The following is an 18643-nucleotide window of genomic DNA, read 5'->3' on the forward strand; positions in this document are numbered from 1 at the left end:
CAGATTTACACACACTTAGAGGCTCTGTCACCAGATTCTCAAACCCCTATCTCCTATTGCATGTGATCGGCGATGCAATGTAGAGAACAGTAATGTTGTTTTTTTGGTTGTTTTTTGTTTTTGTTTTTAAATCGATCATTTTTGGCCAAGTTAGGAGCAATTTTATATTTATGCAAATGAGCCTTTCTAATGGGCAACTGGGCGTTTTCTCTTTCCAACTGGATGTGTATTGTGTTTTTAGCAACTGGGCGTGTTTACTTCTTTCACTGCACAATCACACTCTGCTGTGGATCTTGCTGGGCTGGAACAATGAGAAGTGTAGGACACTGATTGGTCAGCCTCACACTCCTCTGTACAACACCCAGTTGGTAAAAAGTAAAAACACGCCCAGTTGTCCATTGAGAAACTCATTTGCATAAATCTAAACTAGCTCATAACTTGCTCAAAAATGATCGTTTTTCAAAATAAAAACCACTGTTCTCTACATTACAGCGCCGATCAGATTATGTAGGAGTATGGGCACTTATAATGTGGTGACAGAGCCTCTTTAAGGTCCTATTACATGGAATACATGAAAACGAGCGCCGATTTAAACTGCTCGTTGATCGGCACTCGTCTGCTCCTTTCAATCTATGGGGGCGAGTGCTCGTTTCTACGATTGCTCGTTCCCATTTCCATCATGTCGGCAGCACGTCTCCCTGTTTAGGCTATGTTCACATATGCCGTTTCCCATGGAGCTTTCAGTTTGTGTCAGTCAGGGCTCCGTTCCGATGGAAAGCTCCGTCGGAATGGAGCCCTAACGCAGATGTGAACGAAGCCTTATGCAGGGAGATGTCCTACAGACAACGATCATATTTATTGCTGCATAATCTATACAATCAACCTATGAACGCTCGTTTGCCTGATTATTGACCCGTGTAAAAGTGCCTTTAGGCCAATTTCATAGGAAGCCAGGTATGTGGAGTGTGGGAGCGAACAATAAAAATCTAAGGGGAGAACATCCAAACGTCATACAGATGTCGTCTGTCTGAACAATATTGGTTGTGACTCACCTTTTCCAGAAACAGACGAAACGAAACTTTTTGTGATGCTGCGTAAAATGTTCACTTTTTATTTTTTTTTCCCCCTCTAGAATATGGCGCCCATGCTGAGCACTCGGAAAATGTTCATCTGTCAGGGATCCCACTGGGTAAGTGATGTTACAAATGACTGGGCAGACTGTATGCACTAGGGAATAAAAGTGTGCCACTTGCCGAGAACAAGAGCGTTTTGTCCTATAAATAGTGGCTGGGATCTAGTTTATTGCTGCGTGCTAGAAATGAAGCTGGTGAAAATATTCGCAAAAGATTAAAGTGACATCTGCCTTGCTCTGAGCACATTTCACTTAACTGAATCGACTGCCTAATTTCCTGCCTACGTAAACCCGGCATTCGCTGCTGTGGGGAATGTGGATGTATTCAGCGATTCCGTGAAACCAAAATTGTTGGTGGATACTTGGAAATGGAAGAGACTAGCAAAAGCGCCCGTTACTTGGTTACAGATTTAAGACGATACATTTTCTTTACAGATCTATTACACACACATACACTATATGGACAAAAGTATAGGGACACCCATAGGAGCATTAATGACATCCCATCCTAAATCCATAGGCATTAATATGAAGTTGGTGGTGGTCGTCCCCCTTTGCAGCAATTACGTATTCGAGCACGTGGACGTCATAGTGTAGAGTCCCGCACAGCTTCCGTTCTGGCAGACCCTAGCTATCTATCGGCGGACAGTCATCTGTAATGTGACGTACTAGACTGCACAGGATGTGTACGTTGATGTGAGCTCACAGTGCCATCTGCTGGTGAACACAAGACTTGTACTAGACCATTCCGAGTTTATTGGATCAGCACTAAACATTTGCTCTTGGCTTTTATCTCTCCCATAGTATCACGAACAGACTACAGAAAACCATTGCCTGTTGCTGTAATTAAAGGAAAAATATATGTTCTTGTCTCCTTGTTCTAGCTTGTGGAGGGATTCCCGAACAGATAAGACAACCTAGTGGCGTCATCACTAGTCCGGGATGGCCTATAGAATACCCGTCCAGAATAAACTGTAGCTGGTACATCCACGCCAACCCCGGAGAAACCATCACTATCCGGTATGCAGCGTGCTTTTACAGTATTGTATGCGCCTGGCTTTACAATGTACATGGTCTAGCGATGCTACTTACTACCTTACCAGAAGTACAAGGGTTAACCAGAATGTGACCATATTTACATTCTGCACCGCCTCCTCCTACATATAATCACAATCCGTCTTTGTTTTGATAACCCCTGTATAGTGCTAAATATCCATTTATAGTAACATCCCTGAGGTCTAGGGCAGTGAAAGGGTTTATTTCTGGTGGTCTGTAGCAGAATCGGTTACTGCCAGGATCCCGCGTGGTTTAGGGGTTATTCACATCCCTGGTGGTGTAGGGCAGTGAACCAGTTAATGACCTCCCTAGAGGTCTAGGACAGATAAGGGGTTAATACCTGGTGATCTAGAACGGAGGGGGTTAATGTTAAAATTCCTGGCAGTCCAGGGCAGAAAAAGGGGTAATGTAAAAATCCCTTGTGGTGTAGGGGTTAATCTTTCATGCCTGGGATCCAGTGGGTTTCAGGGCTCCTAACTTGATCGTTCAGCTTCCTGTTCTCGGATCATAGAGGTGAGTGCAGGGAGGGGATAGAGCAGCTGTAGGATGCTTCATGATCGCTCTGCCTGATCTCTAAAGGGAGAGCTCTAGGCGGGAGCAAACTTTTCTTACATGACACTTTGACTCTAACCGCGGATTCCCAGAAATTTTTGAAGCGGGGCCCTCCAGCTTTTATTTAAAAAAAAAATGAAGTGTCTTTCAGCAGCTTGTCTCCCTCACCCTGTTTAAGTAGGCACGCTCAGCTGCGGAGATGACTTTCTTATATGTGTGACCAGCTTTACACAAACGGCAAAATATCCAGCTTTGGGGTGCAGTCACACGTGGTGTATTTGCCTTCTGCTTCTCAAACGCTGCAATTACTTTTTCCCGCAGCGGTTTTACCTCCTGATGTAGTGTTTAAACATTGATTATACCAAAGTATATGTGCACCTGCGGATTTCCAGGCGGTTTTAGGGCTTGTTCACACGTAACGGAATTGCGTGTTTTCCGCCTGGAATTGTGGACAGAATATACGCAGCAGAATAGTGAATGAGATTTAACAAATCTCATCCACACACCGTAAAATTTCCGTGCAGAAACGGCCCTGCGGTGCGTATTTTTCCGTAGCATGTCAATTCCTACTGCGGAAAGTGTCCAGAATTGCTGCGTTTTTAGAGGAGCTATCACCATCTCCCAGCATTGAGAGAAATTCTGCAAAATACGCACCATTTTCTGAAGTAAAAACTGCAGGAAATGGTGCGTAGTTTCTGCCGAAATTTTCTGCAGCAATTCAGTTACGCGTGGACAAGCCCTTCGTTTCCGCTGAGTAAACTATTTACAAACCGCGCCAAAACAAATCTGTTGCAGAATTTATTCTCTCCATTCAAGTCTATAGGGCAAACCCGCAGCATCTCCGCACAGAACCCGCAGCCTCAATTGACACGCTGCAGAATTCAAAGTCGCACTGCAGAACACTTTCCGCACAATGTTTTCTGCAGCGTTTTTTCCCCCCGCAACACGTGGCTGAGATTTGCTAGATCTCCTTCACTTTTCTGCGACTGTGAATGTTGAAGAATTGTCGCACAGAGTCCCGTTGCGGAAATTCTGCATAGTTTACGCTGCGTGGGAACCCGGCTTTACTCAGAACCCCGTACACCTCCAGGGAGAGGAATTTCTTTCAGCGCACATGAGCTATGGACATCGTGGTGCGGTGCGTGGAGACTCTCCAACGTATTGGAAAACGTGTGTGGCGATGATGAGGCATTTGAGAAGTACGGACGTGTATAGCCAGCGTTATAGACCTTATTCTTCCACTGCATTGTAGGAAAAAATTATCGCCACTTATTTCATACTAGCAATTAGTTTGCGCTGTAACTCTAAGGGCTTATTCACACGAACGTATAATACGTCCGTGCTACGCACGTGATTTTCATGTGCGTGGCACGGACCTATGTTACTGAATATGGCCGTTCAGACTGTCAGTGAATTTCACGCAGCGTATGTCCGCTGCGTGAAACGCACAACATGTCCTATACTTGTCCGTGTTTCGTGCTGCACGCACCCATTGAAGTCAACGTGCAAATCGCGCTCGGCACACGGAAGCACTTCCGGGTGCCGCGCGTGATTCGCGCAACAGCGGTAAAAACAATGAATGAAAACAGAAAAGCACCACGTGCTTTTCTGTTTGTAGACCTATAACCAGAGTGTCATCATGATGCCGGCTGCGCAAAAATCACGCAGCCACGCACCATATGCTGATGACACACGGAGCTTTTGCGCGCGCAAAACGCACACGCTCATGTGAATCCGGCCTAACTCCGGTTCTAAACCCCTGTCAGACACAGCCTTACCAGCAACTGTGAGGATGGTTATGCTTGTGTTTGTTCTTCTGTATATATGATATAATGTACTAGAAATTATCGGTCGGCCTTCCCTTTTTTTAATTACCATTTTTACTTATTTTCTTTTTCTCTGAAATTTTCAGTTTCCAAGAGTTTGACCTTCAGGGATCAGCCACCTGTGTTTTCGACTGGTTATCCATAGGTCCGACTCAGAATTCTGATGGGGCGAGGGCGTGTGGCTCTACAATCCCAGCACCGTATACTTCTATACAAGACCACGTGTGGATCAAGTTTCATGCAGACGACCGTATTTCAAGAAAAGGATTCCGCCTATCTTATGCTGCGGGTATGGCTTGAAGAAATATATGCAAATTTGAGTCAAGTGGCTACCTAGTAGTTTATAGGGGAGGATTCTGGTAAATATCACAGGATTGTGCAGCACAAAGGAGTCCGGATACACATGGCCAGAGAGCTGGTTGGTGCCCTGTGAATTTACTTGAATTCTATTTACTCCTTCCCTCACAAACACAAAACCCCTTTCCATGGAATTGAAATAGCCGCATTGACATGAGATACAAGTATTGCTGTAAGACTTTGCCCAAAGCGATTTGCAGCTATTGTACCGTTTGTACAACTGAATGTATTTCTATGCAATGTGGCTTTACAAAGCAAACGTACACTGTTTTTTTTTTTTTTGTTTTTTTCCATTAAAAAAGGCTCCCAAATATATAAATATAGTACTACCCATTACTGGGATATTCCGCAAATAACTGTAATGAGTAGGGGAACCTGGCAGCAAGTGTTCATGTTCCCTGCAGTGCCTCCACAGGGGAAATGAAGCATTACACAATTCTCATTGAAATTAATGAATTGTCTGTGTAATCCGCGATTACGTTGGGTCCTCTAGAGCGAGACACACTCTATGTAGCCACTCTCCAGTCTAATAGATGACCTACCTGAGCCAGACAACCCCCTCTAAATTCATAATCCCTCTTGAACGTTTAGTTTTGTGCGTTGCGATGTGTTCTATTGTTCCCATGCTTGGAGAATGCCACGCTAGCAGTTGCAATATGGTGTAGGAGCACATTTGCTATTTAAAATGGCTTTATTGGAAATCAACAGAATTTTATGGTGTACTTTTTAAAGTAGTCGCCTGTGTAATTCTTAATTTAGTCACCGGTGGCGATGCAGTAGAATTGACCGCTTGCAGCCAGGTTTACCCGCAGAATGGTTGTTCACTAATATACTTGTATTCTTAACCCCTTCCCGACATTTGCCGTACATGTACGTCATGGAAAGCATTGACTTCCCGCATCTTGCCGTACATGTACGTCAAATGCAGAAGGGGTTACCGTATCAAAAATAAAAGTTTTAAAGTAAAGATGGCTGCTGTTCATAACAGCAGGACATCTGTACACGATGCCCAGGGGGGTGTCGCCTCCCCCCCGCATCGGCGATCGCCGCCATTGGCCGTTCAATTCAGACCGGCCAATTGCGGCTGTTTGCGGCTTTTGCCAATCACTGTGCCACAGGGCACAGTGATATGGTGGTGATTGGTGCTGTCTAGGACAGCACCAATGACTACCATGTTCCATGTAAAAAATGGCGGTGATGCCAGCCCCCAGATCGCTATGGTTGGTCGGTCAGCACCGACCGACCAATCGCAGCCATGGCGGGTGTTTGAAACACCCTACACCAGCCCTGCCCACCTCATTCCGGTTAGGAACGGTGAGCAGAGCTGGTGTGACCGTCTGTGAAGCCATCTTACCGAATCTGAGGCCTTCTGTGCTGCGATCCTGCTGTGACGTCTTCATCCGACTGCTTCCTGCAGAAGAGTGAACCGTCATCATCATCAACTGTGCTGCTGCTGATTTTTTTTTTTTTTAGCAGCAGCACTTGTTTTTTTTCCTAAACTTCTTATCCCTGTACCCTCCCCCCCCCATCCCACCCTCCCCATCTTTCCCTTTTTACGTCCTGCGGCCGCCGAGTGCGGATCAGTGACCGCCATCACTGACCGCCAATTTTTGGCACAGGACTTCCTTTTTTTTTGTATTTTGCACCTCCCTGTGTGCGCCCTGCGGCCACTGAGTGCTGATCAGTGACCGCCATCACTGATCAGCATCCGTGGTAATTTTTTTTATTTTTTGGCCTTTTTTATTACTGCACCTTTTTTTTGCGTGCGCCCTGCGGCTACTGAGTGCTGAGTCTAATAATCAGCCTCAGTGGTAATTTGTTTACGCAGGTTTTTTTTTGGCCTTTTTTTCTTCATTTTATAAAACTGTAAAAAAAAAAAGACTAGCATTAGAGTAGCGGACGTTTACTGACGTCCGTTTTGTAAAAAAAGATATATAGCAGAAGTTCTAGCTATATATTTTTTTATACAGTTTGAATAAATTGACTTCTTATAGTTAGCGTCCATTTAGTGACGGACATTTAGTTCGTTCACTAAATTTTTGATAGCGTAGCGACAGTTAGTATAAATTTATAGCGTTATAGTCAGCGTCCGTTTAGTGACGGACATTCAGTTTTTTTTAACTGAAGTTCGTTCACTAAATTTTTGATAGCGTAGCGACAGTTAGTATAAATTTACATCTTATAGTCAGCATCCGTTTAGTGACGGACATTCAGTTTTTTTTTAACTGAAGTTCGTTCACTAAATTTTTGATAGCGTAGCGACAGTTAGTATAAATTTATAGCGTTATAGTCAGTGTCCGTTTAGTGACGAACATTCAGTTTTTTTTAACTGAAGTTCGTTCACTAAATTTTTGATAGCGTAGCGACAGTTAGTATAAATTTATAGCGTTATAGTCAGCGTCCGTTTAGTGACGGACATTCAGTTTTTTTAACTGAAGTTTGTTCACTAAATTTTTGATAGCGTAGCGACAGTTTTAGTATAAATTTACATCTTATAGTCAGCGTCCATTTAGTGACGGACATTCAGTTTTTTTTTAACTGAAGTTCGTTCACTAAATTTTTGATAGCGTAGCGACAGTTAGTATAAATTTATAGCGTTATAGTCAGCGTCCGTTTAGTGACGAACATTCAGTTTTTTTTAACTGAAGTTTGTTCACTAAATTTTTGATAGCGTAGCGACAGTTTTAGTATAAATTTACATCTTATAGTCAGCGTCCATTTAGTGACATACATTCAGTTTTTTTTAACTGAAATTTGTTCACTAAATTTCTGATAGCGTAGCGACACAGTTGTAGCTCAGTTTTTTTTACAGTTCTATATTGAACGTTCAATAAATTTCTTTCTCCTAAATTTTTCTTATTCTTCTCTTCTTTTTCTTTTTTTTTTCCTATAAATTTCATATTACACGTGTAAAAGCACAACATACAAAACCACCTCTATAAAGAGTATTACACGTGTTGAAGCACTACATACCCCCCTAATAAAAATGGCCCAATCATCTCAAAGGCTCTACTCCGCTGAGGAGGCATACGCCATCCTGGCCTCTGACACTGAATCGGCCAGCGAGGGAGAAGAGGAAATTGCCCCATTCATCTTGACCTCATCATCCTCATCCAGTGATGAGGAACCCCCGCAAAGACGCCCCAGGACATCAGCTGAGGCAACCCCCCAAATGAGCGATACCCTGTGGAACCCACCCCCTGATAATTATGAGCCTCACATTCCAGATTTCACAGGGAGCTCTGGAATTCTATTTGAGACTGTAGGCCTCGCAGAAATTCACTATTTCAATCTGTTTTTCACTGAGGATTTTGTTAATGTAATGGCGGCCCAAACAAATTTATATGCCCAACAATTTTTAGCCCAAAACCCCACGTCATCATTTGCTAGGTGGACCCCCATAGAGGCAGCGGAGATGATGAAATTTTGGGGCCTTGTCCTACATATGGGCCTAGTAAAAAAACCAGAGATTAGGCAATACTGGAGTGCGGACATTTTATACAGCACCCCATTATACCACATGGCAATGACCCGGGCACGATTTGAAATTATTCTGAAATTTTTGCATTATAATGATAATGCACAGTGCCCGCCCCGTGATGACCCCACATACGACCGCCTATTCAAAATCAGGCCAATGATTGATTATTTCTGCACCAAATTTCAGGAAGTGTACACCCCCGAAAAGAACATAGCAATAGACGAGTCCCTTGTACATTTTAAGGGGAGACTAAAATTCCGCCAATACCTGCCAAGCAAGAGGGCGAGGTATGGAATTAAAATGTACAAGCTGTGCGAGAGCAGCTCAGGGTACACCTACAGGTTTCGGGTTTATGAAGGGAAGGACACCAGGATAGAACCTCCAGAATGCCCCCCTGTCCTGGGAGTTAGTGGAAAAATAGTGTGGGACTTGATGCACCCACTGCTGGACCAGGGTTATCACCTTTACGTGGATAACTTCTATACCAGCATCCCACTATTTAAATGCCTCTCCACCAGAAGTACTGTAGCATGCGGCACCGTGCGCAAAAATCAGAGAGGCCTCTCTAAAAATCTGATTGGGCAACCCCTAAGAAAAGGAGAAAGCAGGGCACTACACAGCGATAACTTGTTGCTGGTCAAGTATAAGGACAAGAGGGACGTCCTTATGTTGACCACAATACACGGTAGTGGCATCACCCCTGTCCCTGTCCGAGGTAGCACCACAATGACCCCCAAGCCAGACTGCATCCTCGGCTACAATAAGTACATGGGAGGTGTTGATCTCTCTGATCAAGTACTGAAGCCGTACAGTGCCATGCGTAAAACAAAGACGTGGTACAAAAAGCTGGCCGTGCACGTGGTACAGATGGCATTGTATAACGCTTACGTGCTATACCGATGTGCAGGCCGGACAGGGACATTCCTTCAGTTTCAAGAAGCGGTTATCAAGGCCCTTGTATTTGGGGACCAGGAAGGGGAGAGCCCCAGTACTTCTAGAAGCGATGGTCCACGTATTGTACCAGGGCAACACTTTCCTGGCGAAATCCCCCCCACTGGTAAAAAGGGAAGGAGCCAAAAAAGGTGTAAAGTGTGTTACAACAGAGGGAGAAGACGAGACACAACTTATCATTGTGAAACCTGTCCCGACAAACCTGGCCTGTGCATAAAAGAGTGCTTCAAAGTTTATCACACATCCATGGATTTTAATTGAAACATTTTTTTAAATGCTCACTATACCCCTAGATAATTTACTCAAGGGGTGTAGTTTCCAAAATGGGGTCACTTGTGGGGGGGTTCCACTGTTTTGACCCCTCAGGGGCTTTGCAAATGCGACATGGCCACCGCAAACCATTCCAGTTACATTTGAACTCCAAATGGTGTTCTTTCCCTTCTGAGCCCTGCCGTGTGTCCAAACAGCCGTTTATGACCACATGTGGGGTACTGTTTTACTCAGGATAAACTGCTCTACAAATGTTGTGGTGCTTTTTCTCCTTTAGTCCTTGTGGGAATGAAAAAAAATTTTGCTAAACCTACGTTTTATTGGTTAAAATTTACATTTTCATTTTCACGGCCTACTTCCAATAAATTCTGCAAAAAGCCTGTGGGGTCAAAATGCTCACTATACCCCTAGATAATTTACTCAAGGGGTGTAGTTTCCAAAATGGGGTCACTTGTGGGGGGGTTCTACTGTTTTGACCCCTCAGGGGCTTTGCAAATGCGACATGGCCACCGCAAACCATTCCAGTTACATTTGAACTCCAAATGGTGTTCTTTCCCTTCTGAGCCCTGCCGTGTGTCCAAACAGCCGTTTATGACCACATGTGGGGTACTGTTTTACTCAGGATAAACTGCTCTACAAATGTTGTGGTGCTTTTTCTCCTTTAGTCCTTGTGGGAATGAAAAAAAATTTTGCTAAACCTACGTTTTATTGGTTAAAATTTACATTTTCATTTTCACGGCCTACTTCCAATAAATTCTGCAAAAAGCCTGTGGGGTCAAAATGCTCACTATACCCCTAGATAATTTACTCAAGGGGTGTAGTTTCCAAAATGGGGTCACTTGTGGGGGGGTTCCACTGTTTTGACCCCTCAGGGGCTTTGCAAATGCGACATGGCCACCGCAAACCATTCCAGTTACATTTGAACTCCAAATGGTGTTCTTTCCCTTCTGAGCCCTGCCGTGTGTCCAAACAGCCGTTTATGACCACATGTGGGGTACTGTTTTACTCAGGATAAACTGCTCTACAAATGTTGTGGTGCTTTTTCTCCTTTAGTCCTTGTGGGAATGAAAAAAAATTTTGCTAAACCTACGTTTTATTGGTTAAAATTTACATTTTCATTTTCACGGCCTACTTCCAATAAATTCTGCAAAAAGCCTGTGGGGTCAAAATGCTCACTATACCCCTAGATAATTTCCTCAAGGGGTGTAGTTTCCAAAATGGGGTCACTTGTGGGGGGTTTCCACTGTTTTGTGCCCTCAGGGGCTTTGCAAATGCGACATGGCCTCCGCAAACCATTCCTGCTAAATTTGAGCTCCAAAAGCCAAATGGGGTTCCTTCCCTTCTAAGCCCTGCCGTGTGTCCAAACAGCAGTCTATGATCAAATGTGGGGTACTGTTTTACTCGGGACAAACTGCTCTACAAATGTTGTGGTGCTTTTTCTCTTTTAGTCCTTGTGGAAATGAAAAAAAATGAGCTAAACCTACGTTTTATTGGGAAAAATGTAGATTTTCATTTTCACATCCTACTTCCAATAATTTCTGCAAAAAATTTGTGGGGTCAAAATGCTCACTATACCCCTAGATAATTTCCTCAAGGGGTGTAGTTTCCAAAATGGGGTCACTTGTGGGGGGTTTCCACTGTTTTGTGCCCTCAGGGGCTTTGCAAATGCGACATGGCATCCGCAAACCATTCCTGCTAAATTTGAGCTCCAAAAGCCAAATGGGGTTCCTTCCCTTCTAAGCCCTGCCGTGTGTCCAAACAGCAGTCTATGATCAAATGTGGGGTACTGTTTTACTCGGGACAAACTGCTCTACAAATGTTGTGGTGCTTTTTCTCTTTTAGTCCTTGTGGAAATGAAAAAAAATGAGCTAAACCTACGTTTTATTGGGAAAAATGTAGATTTTCATTTTCACATCCTACTTCCAATAATTTCTGCAAAAAATTTGTGGGGTCAAAATGCTCACTATACCCCTAGATAATTTCCTCAAGGGGTGTAGTTTCCAAAATGGGGTCACTTGTGGGGGGTTTCCACTGTTTTGTGCCCTCAGGGGCTTTGCAAATGCGACATGGCATCCGCAAACCATTCCTGCTAAATTTGAGCTCCAAAAGCCAAATGGGGTTCCTTCCCTTCTAAGCCCTGCCGTGTGTCCAAACAGCAGTCTATGATCAAATGTGGGGTACTGTTTTACTCGGGACAAACTGCTCTACAAATGTTGTGGTGCTTTTTCTCTTTTAGTCCTTGTGGAAATGAAAAAAAATGAGCTAAACCTACGTTTTATTGGGAAAAATGTAGATTTTCATTTTCACATCCTACTTCCAATAATTTCTGCAAAAAATTTGTGGGGTCAAAATGCTCACTATACCCCTAGATAATTTCCTCAAGGGGTGTAGTTTCCAAAATGGGGTCACTTGTGGGGGGTTTCCACTGTTTTGTGCCCTCAGGGGCTTTGCAAATGCGACATGGCATCCGCAAACCATTCCTGCTAAATTTGAGCTCCAAAAGCCAAATGGGGTTCCTTCCCTTCTAAGCCCTGCCGTGTGTCCAAACAGCAGTCTATGATCAAATGTGGGGTACTGTTTTACTCGGGACAAACTGCTCTACAAATGTTGTGGTGCTTTTTCTCTTTTAGTCCTTGTGGAAATGAAAAAAAATGAGCTAAACCTACGTTTTATTGGGAAAAATGTAGATTTTCATTTTCACATCCTACTTCCAATAATTTCTGCAAAAAATTTGTGGGGTCAAAATGCTCACTATACCCCTAGATAATTTCCTCAAGGGGTGTAGTTTCCAAAATGGGGTCACTTGTTGGGGGTTTCCACTGTTTTGTGCCCTCAGGGGCTTTGCAAATGCGACATGGCATCCGCAAACCATTCCTGCTAAATTTGAGCTCCAAAAGCCAAATGGGGTTCCTTCACTTCTAAGCCCTGCCGTGTGTCCAAACAGCAGTCTATGATCAAATGTGGGGTACTGTTTTACTCGGGACAAACTGCTCTACAAATGTTGTGGTGCTTTTTCTCTTTTAGACCTTGTGAAAATGAAAAAAAATTAGCTAAACCTACGTTTTATTGGGAAAAATGTAGATTTTCATTTTTCACATCCTACTTCCAATAATTTCTGCAAAAAATCTGTGGGGTCAAAATGCTCACTATACCCCTAGATAATTTCCTCAAGGGGTGTAGTTTCCAAAATGGGGTCACTTGTGGGGGGTTTCCACTGTTTTGTGCCCTCAGGGGCTTTGCAAATGTGACATGGCCTCCGCAAACCATTCCTGCTAAATTTGAGCTCCAAAAGCCAAATGGGGTTCCTTCCCTTCTAAGCCCTGCCATGTGTCCAAACAGCAGTCTATGATCAAATGTGGGGTACTGTTTTACTCGGGACAAACTGCTCTACAAATGTTGTGGTGCTTTTTCTCTTTTAGTCCTTGTGGAAATGAAAAAAAAATGAGCTAAACCTACGTTTTATTGTGAAAAATGTAGATTTTCATTTTCACATCCTACTTCCAATAATTTCTGCAAAAAACCTGTGGGGTCAAAATGCTCACTATACCCCTAGATAATTTCCTCAAGGGGTGTAGTTTCCAAAATGGGGTCACTTGTGGGCGGTTTCCACTGTTTTGGCACCGCAAGAGTCCTTCAAACCGGATATGGTGCCTAAAATATATTGTAATAAAAACAAGGCCCCAAAATCCTCAAGGTGCTCCTTTGCTTCGGAGGCCTGTGTTTCAGTCCATAAGCACGCTAGGGCGACATGTGGGATATTTCTAAAAACTGCAGAATCTGGGCAATAAATATTGAGTTGCATTTTTCTGGTGAAACTTTCTGTGTTACACAAAAAATGGATTCAAAATGAATTTCTGCAAAAAAAAACGAAATTTATAAATTTCCCCTCTATATTGCTTTCATTCCTGTGAAACGTCTAAAGGGTTAAAACACTTTCTGAATGCTGTTTTGAATACTTTGAGGGGTGCAGTTTTTAAAATGGGGTGACTTTTTGGGGGTTTCTAATATATAAGGCCCTCAAAGCCACTTCAGAACTGAACTGGCCCCTGTAAAAATAGCCTTTTGAAATTTTCTTGAAAATGTGAGAAATTGCTGCTAAAGTTCTAAGCCTTGTAACGTCCTAGAAAAATAAAAGGATGTTCAAAAAACGATGCCAAACTAAAGTAGACACATGGGGGATGTTAATTAGCAACAATTTTGTGTGTTATAACTGCCTGTCTTACAAGCAGATACATTTAAATTGATAAAAATGCTATTTTTTGCAATTTTTCACTATATTTTGGTGTTTTTCACAATTAAATACTGAATGTATCGGGCAAATTTTGCCAGTAACATAAAGTCCAATGTGTCACGAGAAAACAATCTCAGAATCGCTTGGATAGGTACAAGCATTCCGACGTTATTACCACATAAAGTGAAACATGTCAGATTTGAAAAATGAGGCTTGGTCAGGAAGGTCAAAAGTGGCTAAAGAGGGAAGGGGTTAAAATTGCACCGTTTGGGAAGGAGCAGTAGAGTAGTGAAGAAGCGGCCTGTTAGCAGACTCGAGCTGTTTTATTACGCCTGTGTTTGCTTCAGCACAGTCAAAATACTGCCTTCTTTTAGTGACCTGTTGATTTTTCCGGTGTTGTGCTTTATTAGAAACCTCATCCCCCTTATAACGGGAAGATTTCCATATTTTTGCATCTAGTTTTATTTACTGGGATGTCTAAAAAAAGAGCAAAGTACGAGCTCGCTTTATTTGATCTGGCCGCTAGCAATATGTACAAATGTGTTCGAGACCATTTACGTTGTTTAGTCTGTTTGCTGCTACTATCGAAGAGTAAACATTCATTTCTTCCACGTTTGTACTGCCAGGTTAAAATGCAATCCACTACTAGCGTAAGGCTGGATACACACACACGGTTTTCATGGTGTCTGTTTTTTGCTGCCCGTTTTTTTGGTTATTAGAGATTCAGAATATGAATTTCTCTGCACACACACGGGGAGATTTATCAAAACTGGTTGCAATGGGCAACTACTTGACTCCTGCTTTGCACCAATCAGGTTCAAGCTCTCATTATTCAGAGACCCTTTTGAAAATGAAATAAGCACTCCACTTTTTCCTTTGCACCAGTTTTTCATAAATCTACAACACTACCATAGTTTTTTTTTTTTTTTTTTTTATGTATCATGATCTTAGGTGTGGTGTGTTTTTTTTTTTTTTGTTTGTTTTTTGTTTTTAGTATTTTTTTTTTCCGTTTCCGGGGTTTTTTTGTTTTTAGTTTTTTGAGTATGTGTACATTTTTTGTGATAAATAAAAGGATTTTAGATCTCGTCTCTTTACCTGAATAAGTGCAAGTTGCACTCTGCTGTTGACTGATTCCTATTTTAATAATTTTATTTCAAGACCGGTTTTCTCTGATCTGTCTGCTTGTGGAATTGCAAATTCAGAGTTAAGTGGGCGTTCCCTGATAAGCATCTCTTCCTAGTCACTAGAACAGGGGTCCTGAGCCCACCCCTCCCTAGGAGTCTGAATGGAGTGGCAGTAAAGCATCCACCCTGCCGCTCCGTTCAATGTCTATGGGGCTGACTGAGACAGACGAGTGCTGTACTATAAATTAATTTTAGTAAGACTATTCCATATTTGTTTCTAATATAATTTTTCTTTTTTTTTAATTTTCTTTTTTTAAGGAAAAAAAAAATGCGAAAGGAACAGATTTCACTGTGACAATGGAAAATGTATTTCCGAAACATTAAAATGTAACCGCATGGATGACTGCGGTGATGGTTCTGATGAAAAACTGTGTGCCAAGCTTAATCACCCGACAGAGGCCGCCTTTCAGCCGTGTGCTTATAATCAGTTTCAATGCCTGTCGCGATTCACGAAAGCCTACACGTGCCTGCCCAACTCCCTGAAATGTGACGGGAACATTGACTGTCTGGACTTGGGAGATGAGATTGATTGCGAATTACCAACTTGTGGGCAGTCACTGAAATACTTCTACGGTGCGTTCAGCTCCCCCAACTATCCTGATTTCTACCCCCCTGGCAGCAACTGCACGTGGCTTATTGACACAGGAGATCGGCGCAAAGTTATTTTGCGGTTTACAGATTTTAAACTGGATGGCACTGGGTACGGGGACTATGTTAAAATCTATGATGGGTTGGAGGAAAACTCACGGAAACTTCTGAGAGTTTTAACCGCTTTCGACTCCCACGCTCCTCTCACCGTAGTCTCGTCTTCAGGGCAAATCCGGGTCCATTTTTGTGCCGATAAGGTCAACGCAGCCAGAGGGTTTAATGCCACATATCAAGTGGATGGTTTTTGTCTCCCATGGGAGATCCCCTGTGGTGGTAACTGGGGCTGTTACACCGAGCAGCAGCGATGTGATGGCTACTGGCACTGCCCCAATGGAAGGGATGAGTTGAACTGTTCAATGTGCCAAAAAGATGAGTTTCCCTGCTCTAGAAATGGGGTCTGCTATCCGCGCTCTGACAGATGCAATTACCAGAATCATTGTCCCAATGGTTCCGATGAGAAAAACTGCTTCTTTTGCCAACCTGGAAATTTTCACTGCAAAAATAATCGATGTGTTTTTGAAAGTTGGGTATGTGATTCCCAAGATGACTGTGGTGATGGGAGTGATGAGGACAATTGTCCAGTTATCGTGCCCACGCGTGTGATCACGGCAGCGGTGATTGGCAGCCTCATTTGTGGGTTACTGCTGGTTATTGCTTTGGGATGCACCTGCAAGCTCTACTCTCTACGCATGTTTGAACGCAGGTAAATTCAAACATATAATATATGTATACATTTATTTTGTTCTTTATTAAAATGTTAGGTTTTCCTGTTTTTTTGGGGGTTTCTTTTCTTTTTTTTTTTTAAGTATAAAAAAGTTAGGTCCACAGTGAGTGCCCTAATAAAACCTCTACTGGTCTGGAAGGGTCTTATGCCAAACCTAAGCCCTAATGTACATGACCGTGTGTGCCGCCCAAGTCCTGTCCGTCGTTCACGGACCTGATTCACCCACTAAGGAGAATTGTTCCGTAAAAGAGCTCTTAGAATTAAAAGGGTATTTGGATATCTAAGCGAGGGAAGAAAAGTACTGCCAACCATTTAGCACGCAAAAAAAAATACACCGCTTTAATTTGTTTAACGTAACTTAGTTTGGAGTGCTGTCTTTTTATGATGGCCAAGATGGAAGGTAAAGGCAAGTGTTTTTCACACTATTTCGTACAGCACCTATTGAGCAATGTGTGTATTACTGGGTGCAGTGCCGCAGCATCCAGTATATAACCCGGGGGCTTGTCGAAGAATCTCTACCCTTTAAGAACATTTTCTTTTTTTTAAATCTGAATAGCTCCAAATTTCTGTACCAATTAATTTCATAGTCCCTCAAGGCCTGTTTTGTACTTTAGGACATGTTGATTTTATTGGTTTTTGTTTTTTCCCACTAACATAGCTGTATAAGGATTTGTTTTTTTGCAGTACAAGTTTTTTTTTAATTGCATCATTTTGGGGGGCATATGCGTTGTGTATTCTAAAAACATTTTATTTTTGACAATCACTGGACGTCATAAATGAGGTGGTAACGTTATTCTGCAAGTCAGAACAATTACGGCGATACTAAATTTATAGATTTGTTGTTTTTTTTTAGTTGATTTTATTTTTATTTTATTATTTATTTATTTTTATTATTTTTTTATTGCAACCATTTTCAGGTACACACACGTTTTTGATAACACTATTTTCTATTTTTGGAAAGCAGAATGTACAAAAAACAGCAATTCTAACTTCTGTTTTTACAAAGTTTGCAGTACGGGTTAAATGTGATAATTTTAGAATTTAGGTCACCTATATCAATTAGGTGTGTTTTATTTTTTTTATGTTGACTTTATTATTTTATTGGGAAACTTTAAGTCTCTACAGAGGACTAGACTATGCAGTTGGTTGATTGCTGATGTAATGCACTGCGCAATCAATAGGCGTACTGATGGCAGATATGGGGGGGGCCTTCATTAGGCTGACTGCCGTGACTACCCACCAGCACACCCCCTCCCTTGCTGTCTTACCACTTAGATGACGCGGTCAGCATTGACAGGAGCATCTAAGGGGTTAACTGCCAGGAAACTGAGTTCTCTGATCCCGGCCATTACAGCCAGGGGTTTGCTTTATAATACGTGTGCTCGCACAATCACTATGTGGATTCGGGAACTCTGTTTGAGAAAGACAGAACTCCAACATGAATATATTAAGAATGACGGACCTAAAAGCGTGACGTTAAAAGGGTCGACATTTAATTTATACTAACAAATGTTTTAATTAAAAAATAAAACCGATTTTTATCACCTGATGGACTAAAAATCAATAAACAATATCTGGCCAAAGGGACAGAGATTATTTTGAGTTCATTACAAGTTTCTGACAATTGCTCCATGCCATCTGCAGTATCACAATACGTTGAAACACACATTGCATTACTAAAACAAGGACTGTTTTGTCATTCAAAAAATGTTGTAATCTTTGTCTCCTTCTCAAAGGTCCTTTGAAACGCAACTTTCACGGGTGGAGGCTGATCTATTGAGACGGGAAGCCCCGCCCTCTTATGGGCAATTGATTGCCCAGGGTTTAATCCCTCCAGTGGAGGACTTTCCAGTGTGCTCTCCAAACCAGGTAACATGTCTGCGCTCTTTAGGACCTCCCTATACCTTACATTAAAGGGATTGTCCATGATTAACCACAGAAAAAGGGTTTTCTTTTGTTTCCAAGAGTCACCTTTTCGATGGATTGTGTCTGGTATGGCATCGCAGCCCCAATCACTCGAAGGCGCTGCAATACCAAACCTAAGGGGATTGGTGGTAATCATTTTAACTCTTGAGTGACCACAGCAGTTCACAAGATTGCACGCAGCTTGATGTACCGCAATGTACTTATTTGGACTGCAGCTGTAGCTCAAGAGTTAGAAATCAATCCGTGGCACTACAAAAAGTTCAGGTGTAGCCCGGGTCCATTGGCCTATGACTGTTGCTAAATTT

At 42.5% G+C, this 18643-nt stretch overlaps 1 protein-coding gene across 1 annotated transcript in view; it reads left to right on the forward strand.

Annotated features, from left to right (window-relative positions):
• The window catches only part of LRP12 (LDL receptor related protein 12), a 75835-nt gene that overhangs the window by 50501 nt on the left and 6691 nt on the right, over positions 1–18643 (forward strand). The window contains exons 3-7 of the mRNA XM_075825838.1: positions 1133–1189; positions 2017–2152; positions 4653–4855; positions 15299–16391; positions 18149–18281. Of these exons, the coding sequence (XP_075681953.1) occupies positions 1133–1189; positions 2017–2152; positions 4653–4855; positions 15299–16391; positions 18149–18281 (1622 nt within the window). The remainder of the gene's footprint in view (positions 1–1132; positions 1190–2016; positions 2153–4652; positions 4856–15298; positions 16392–18148; positions 18282–18643) is intronic.

This window comes from Rhinoderma darwinii, chromosome 5, assembly GCF_050947455.1.
Source record: "Rhinoderma darwinii isolate aRhiDar2 chromosome 5, aRhiDar2.hap1, whole genome shotgun sequence".
NCBI classification, from domain to species: domain Eukaryota; kingdom Metazoa; phylum Chordata; class Amphibia; order Anura; family Rhinodermatidae; genus Rhinoderma; species Rhinoderma darwinii.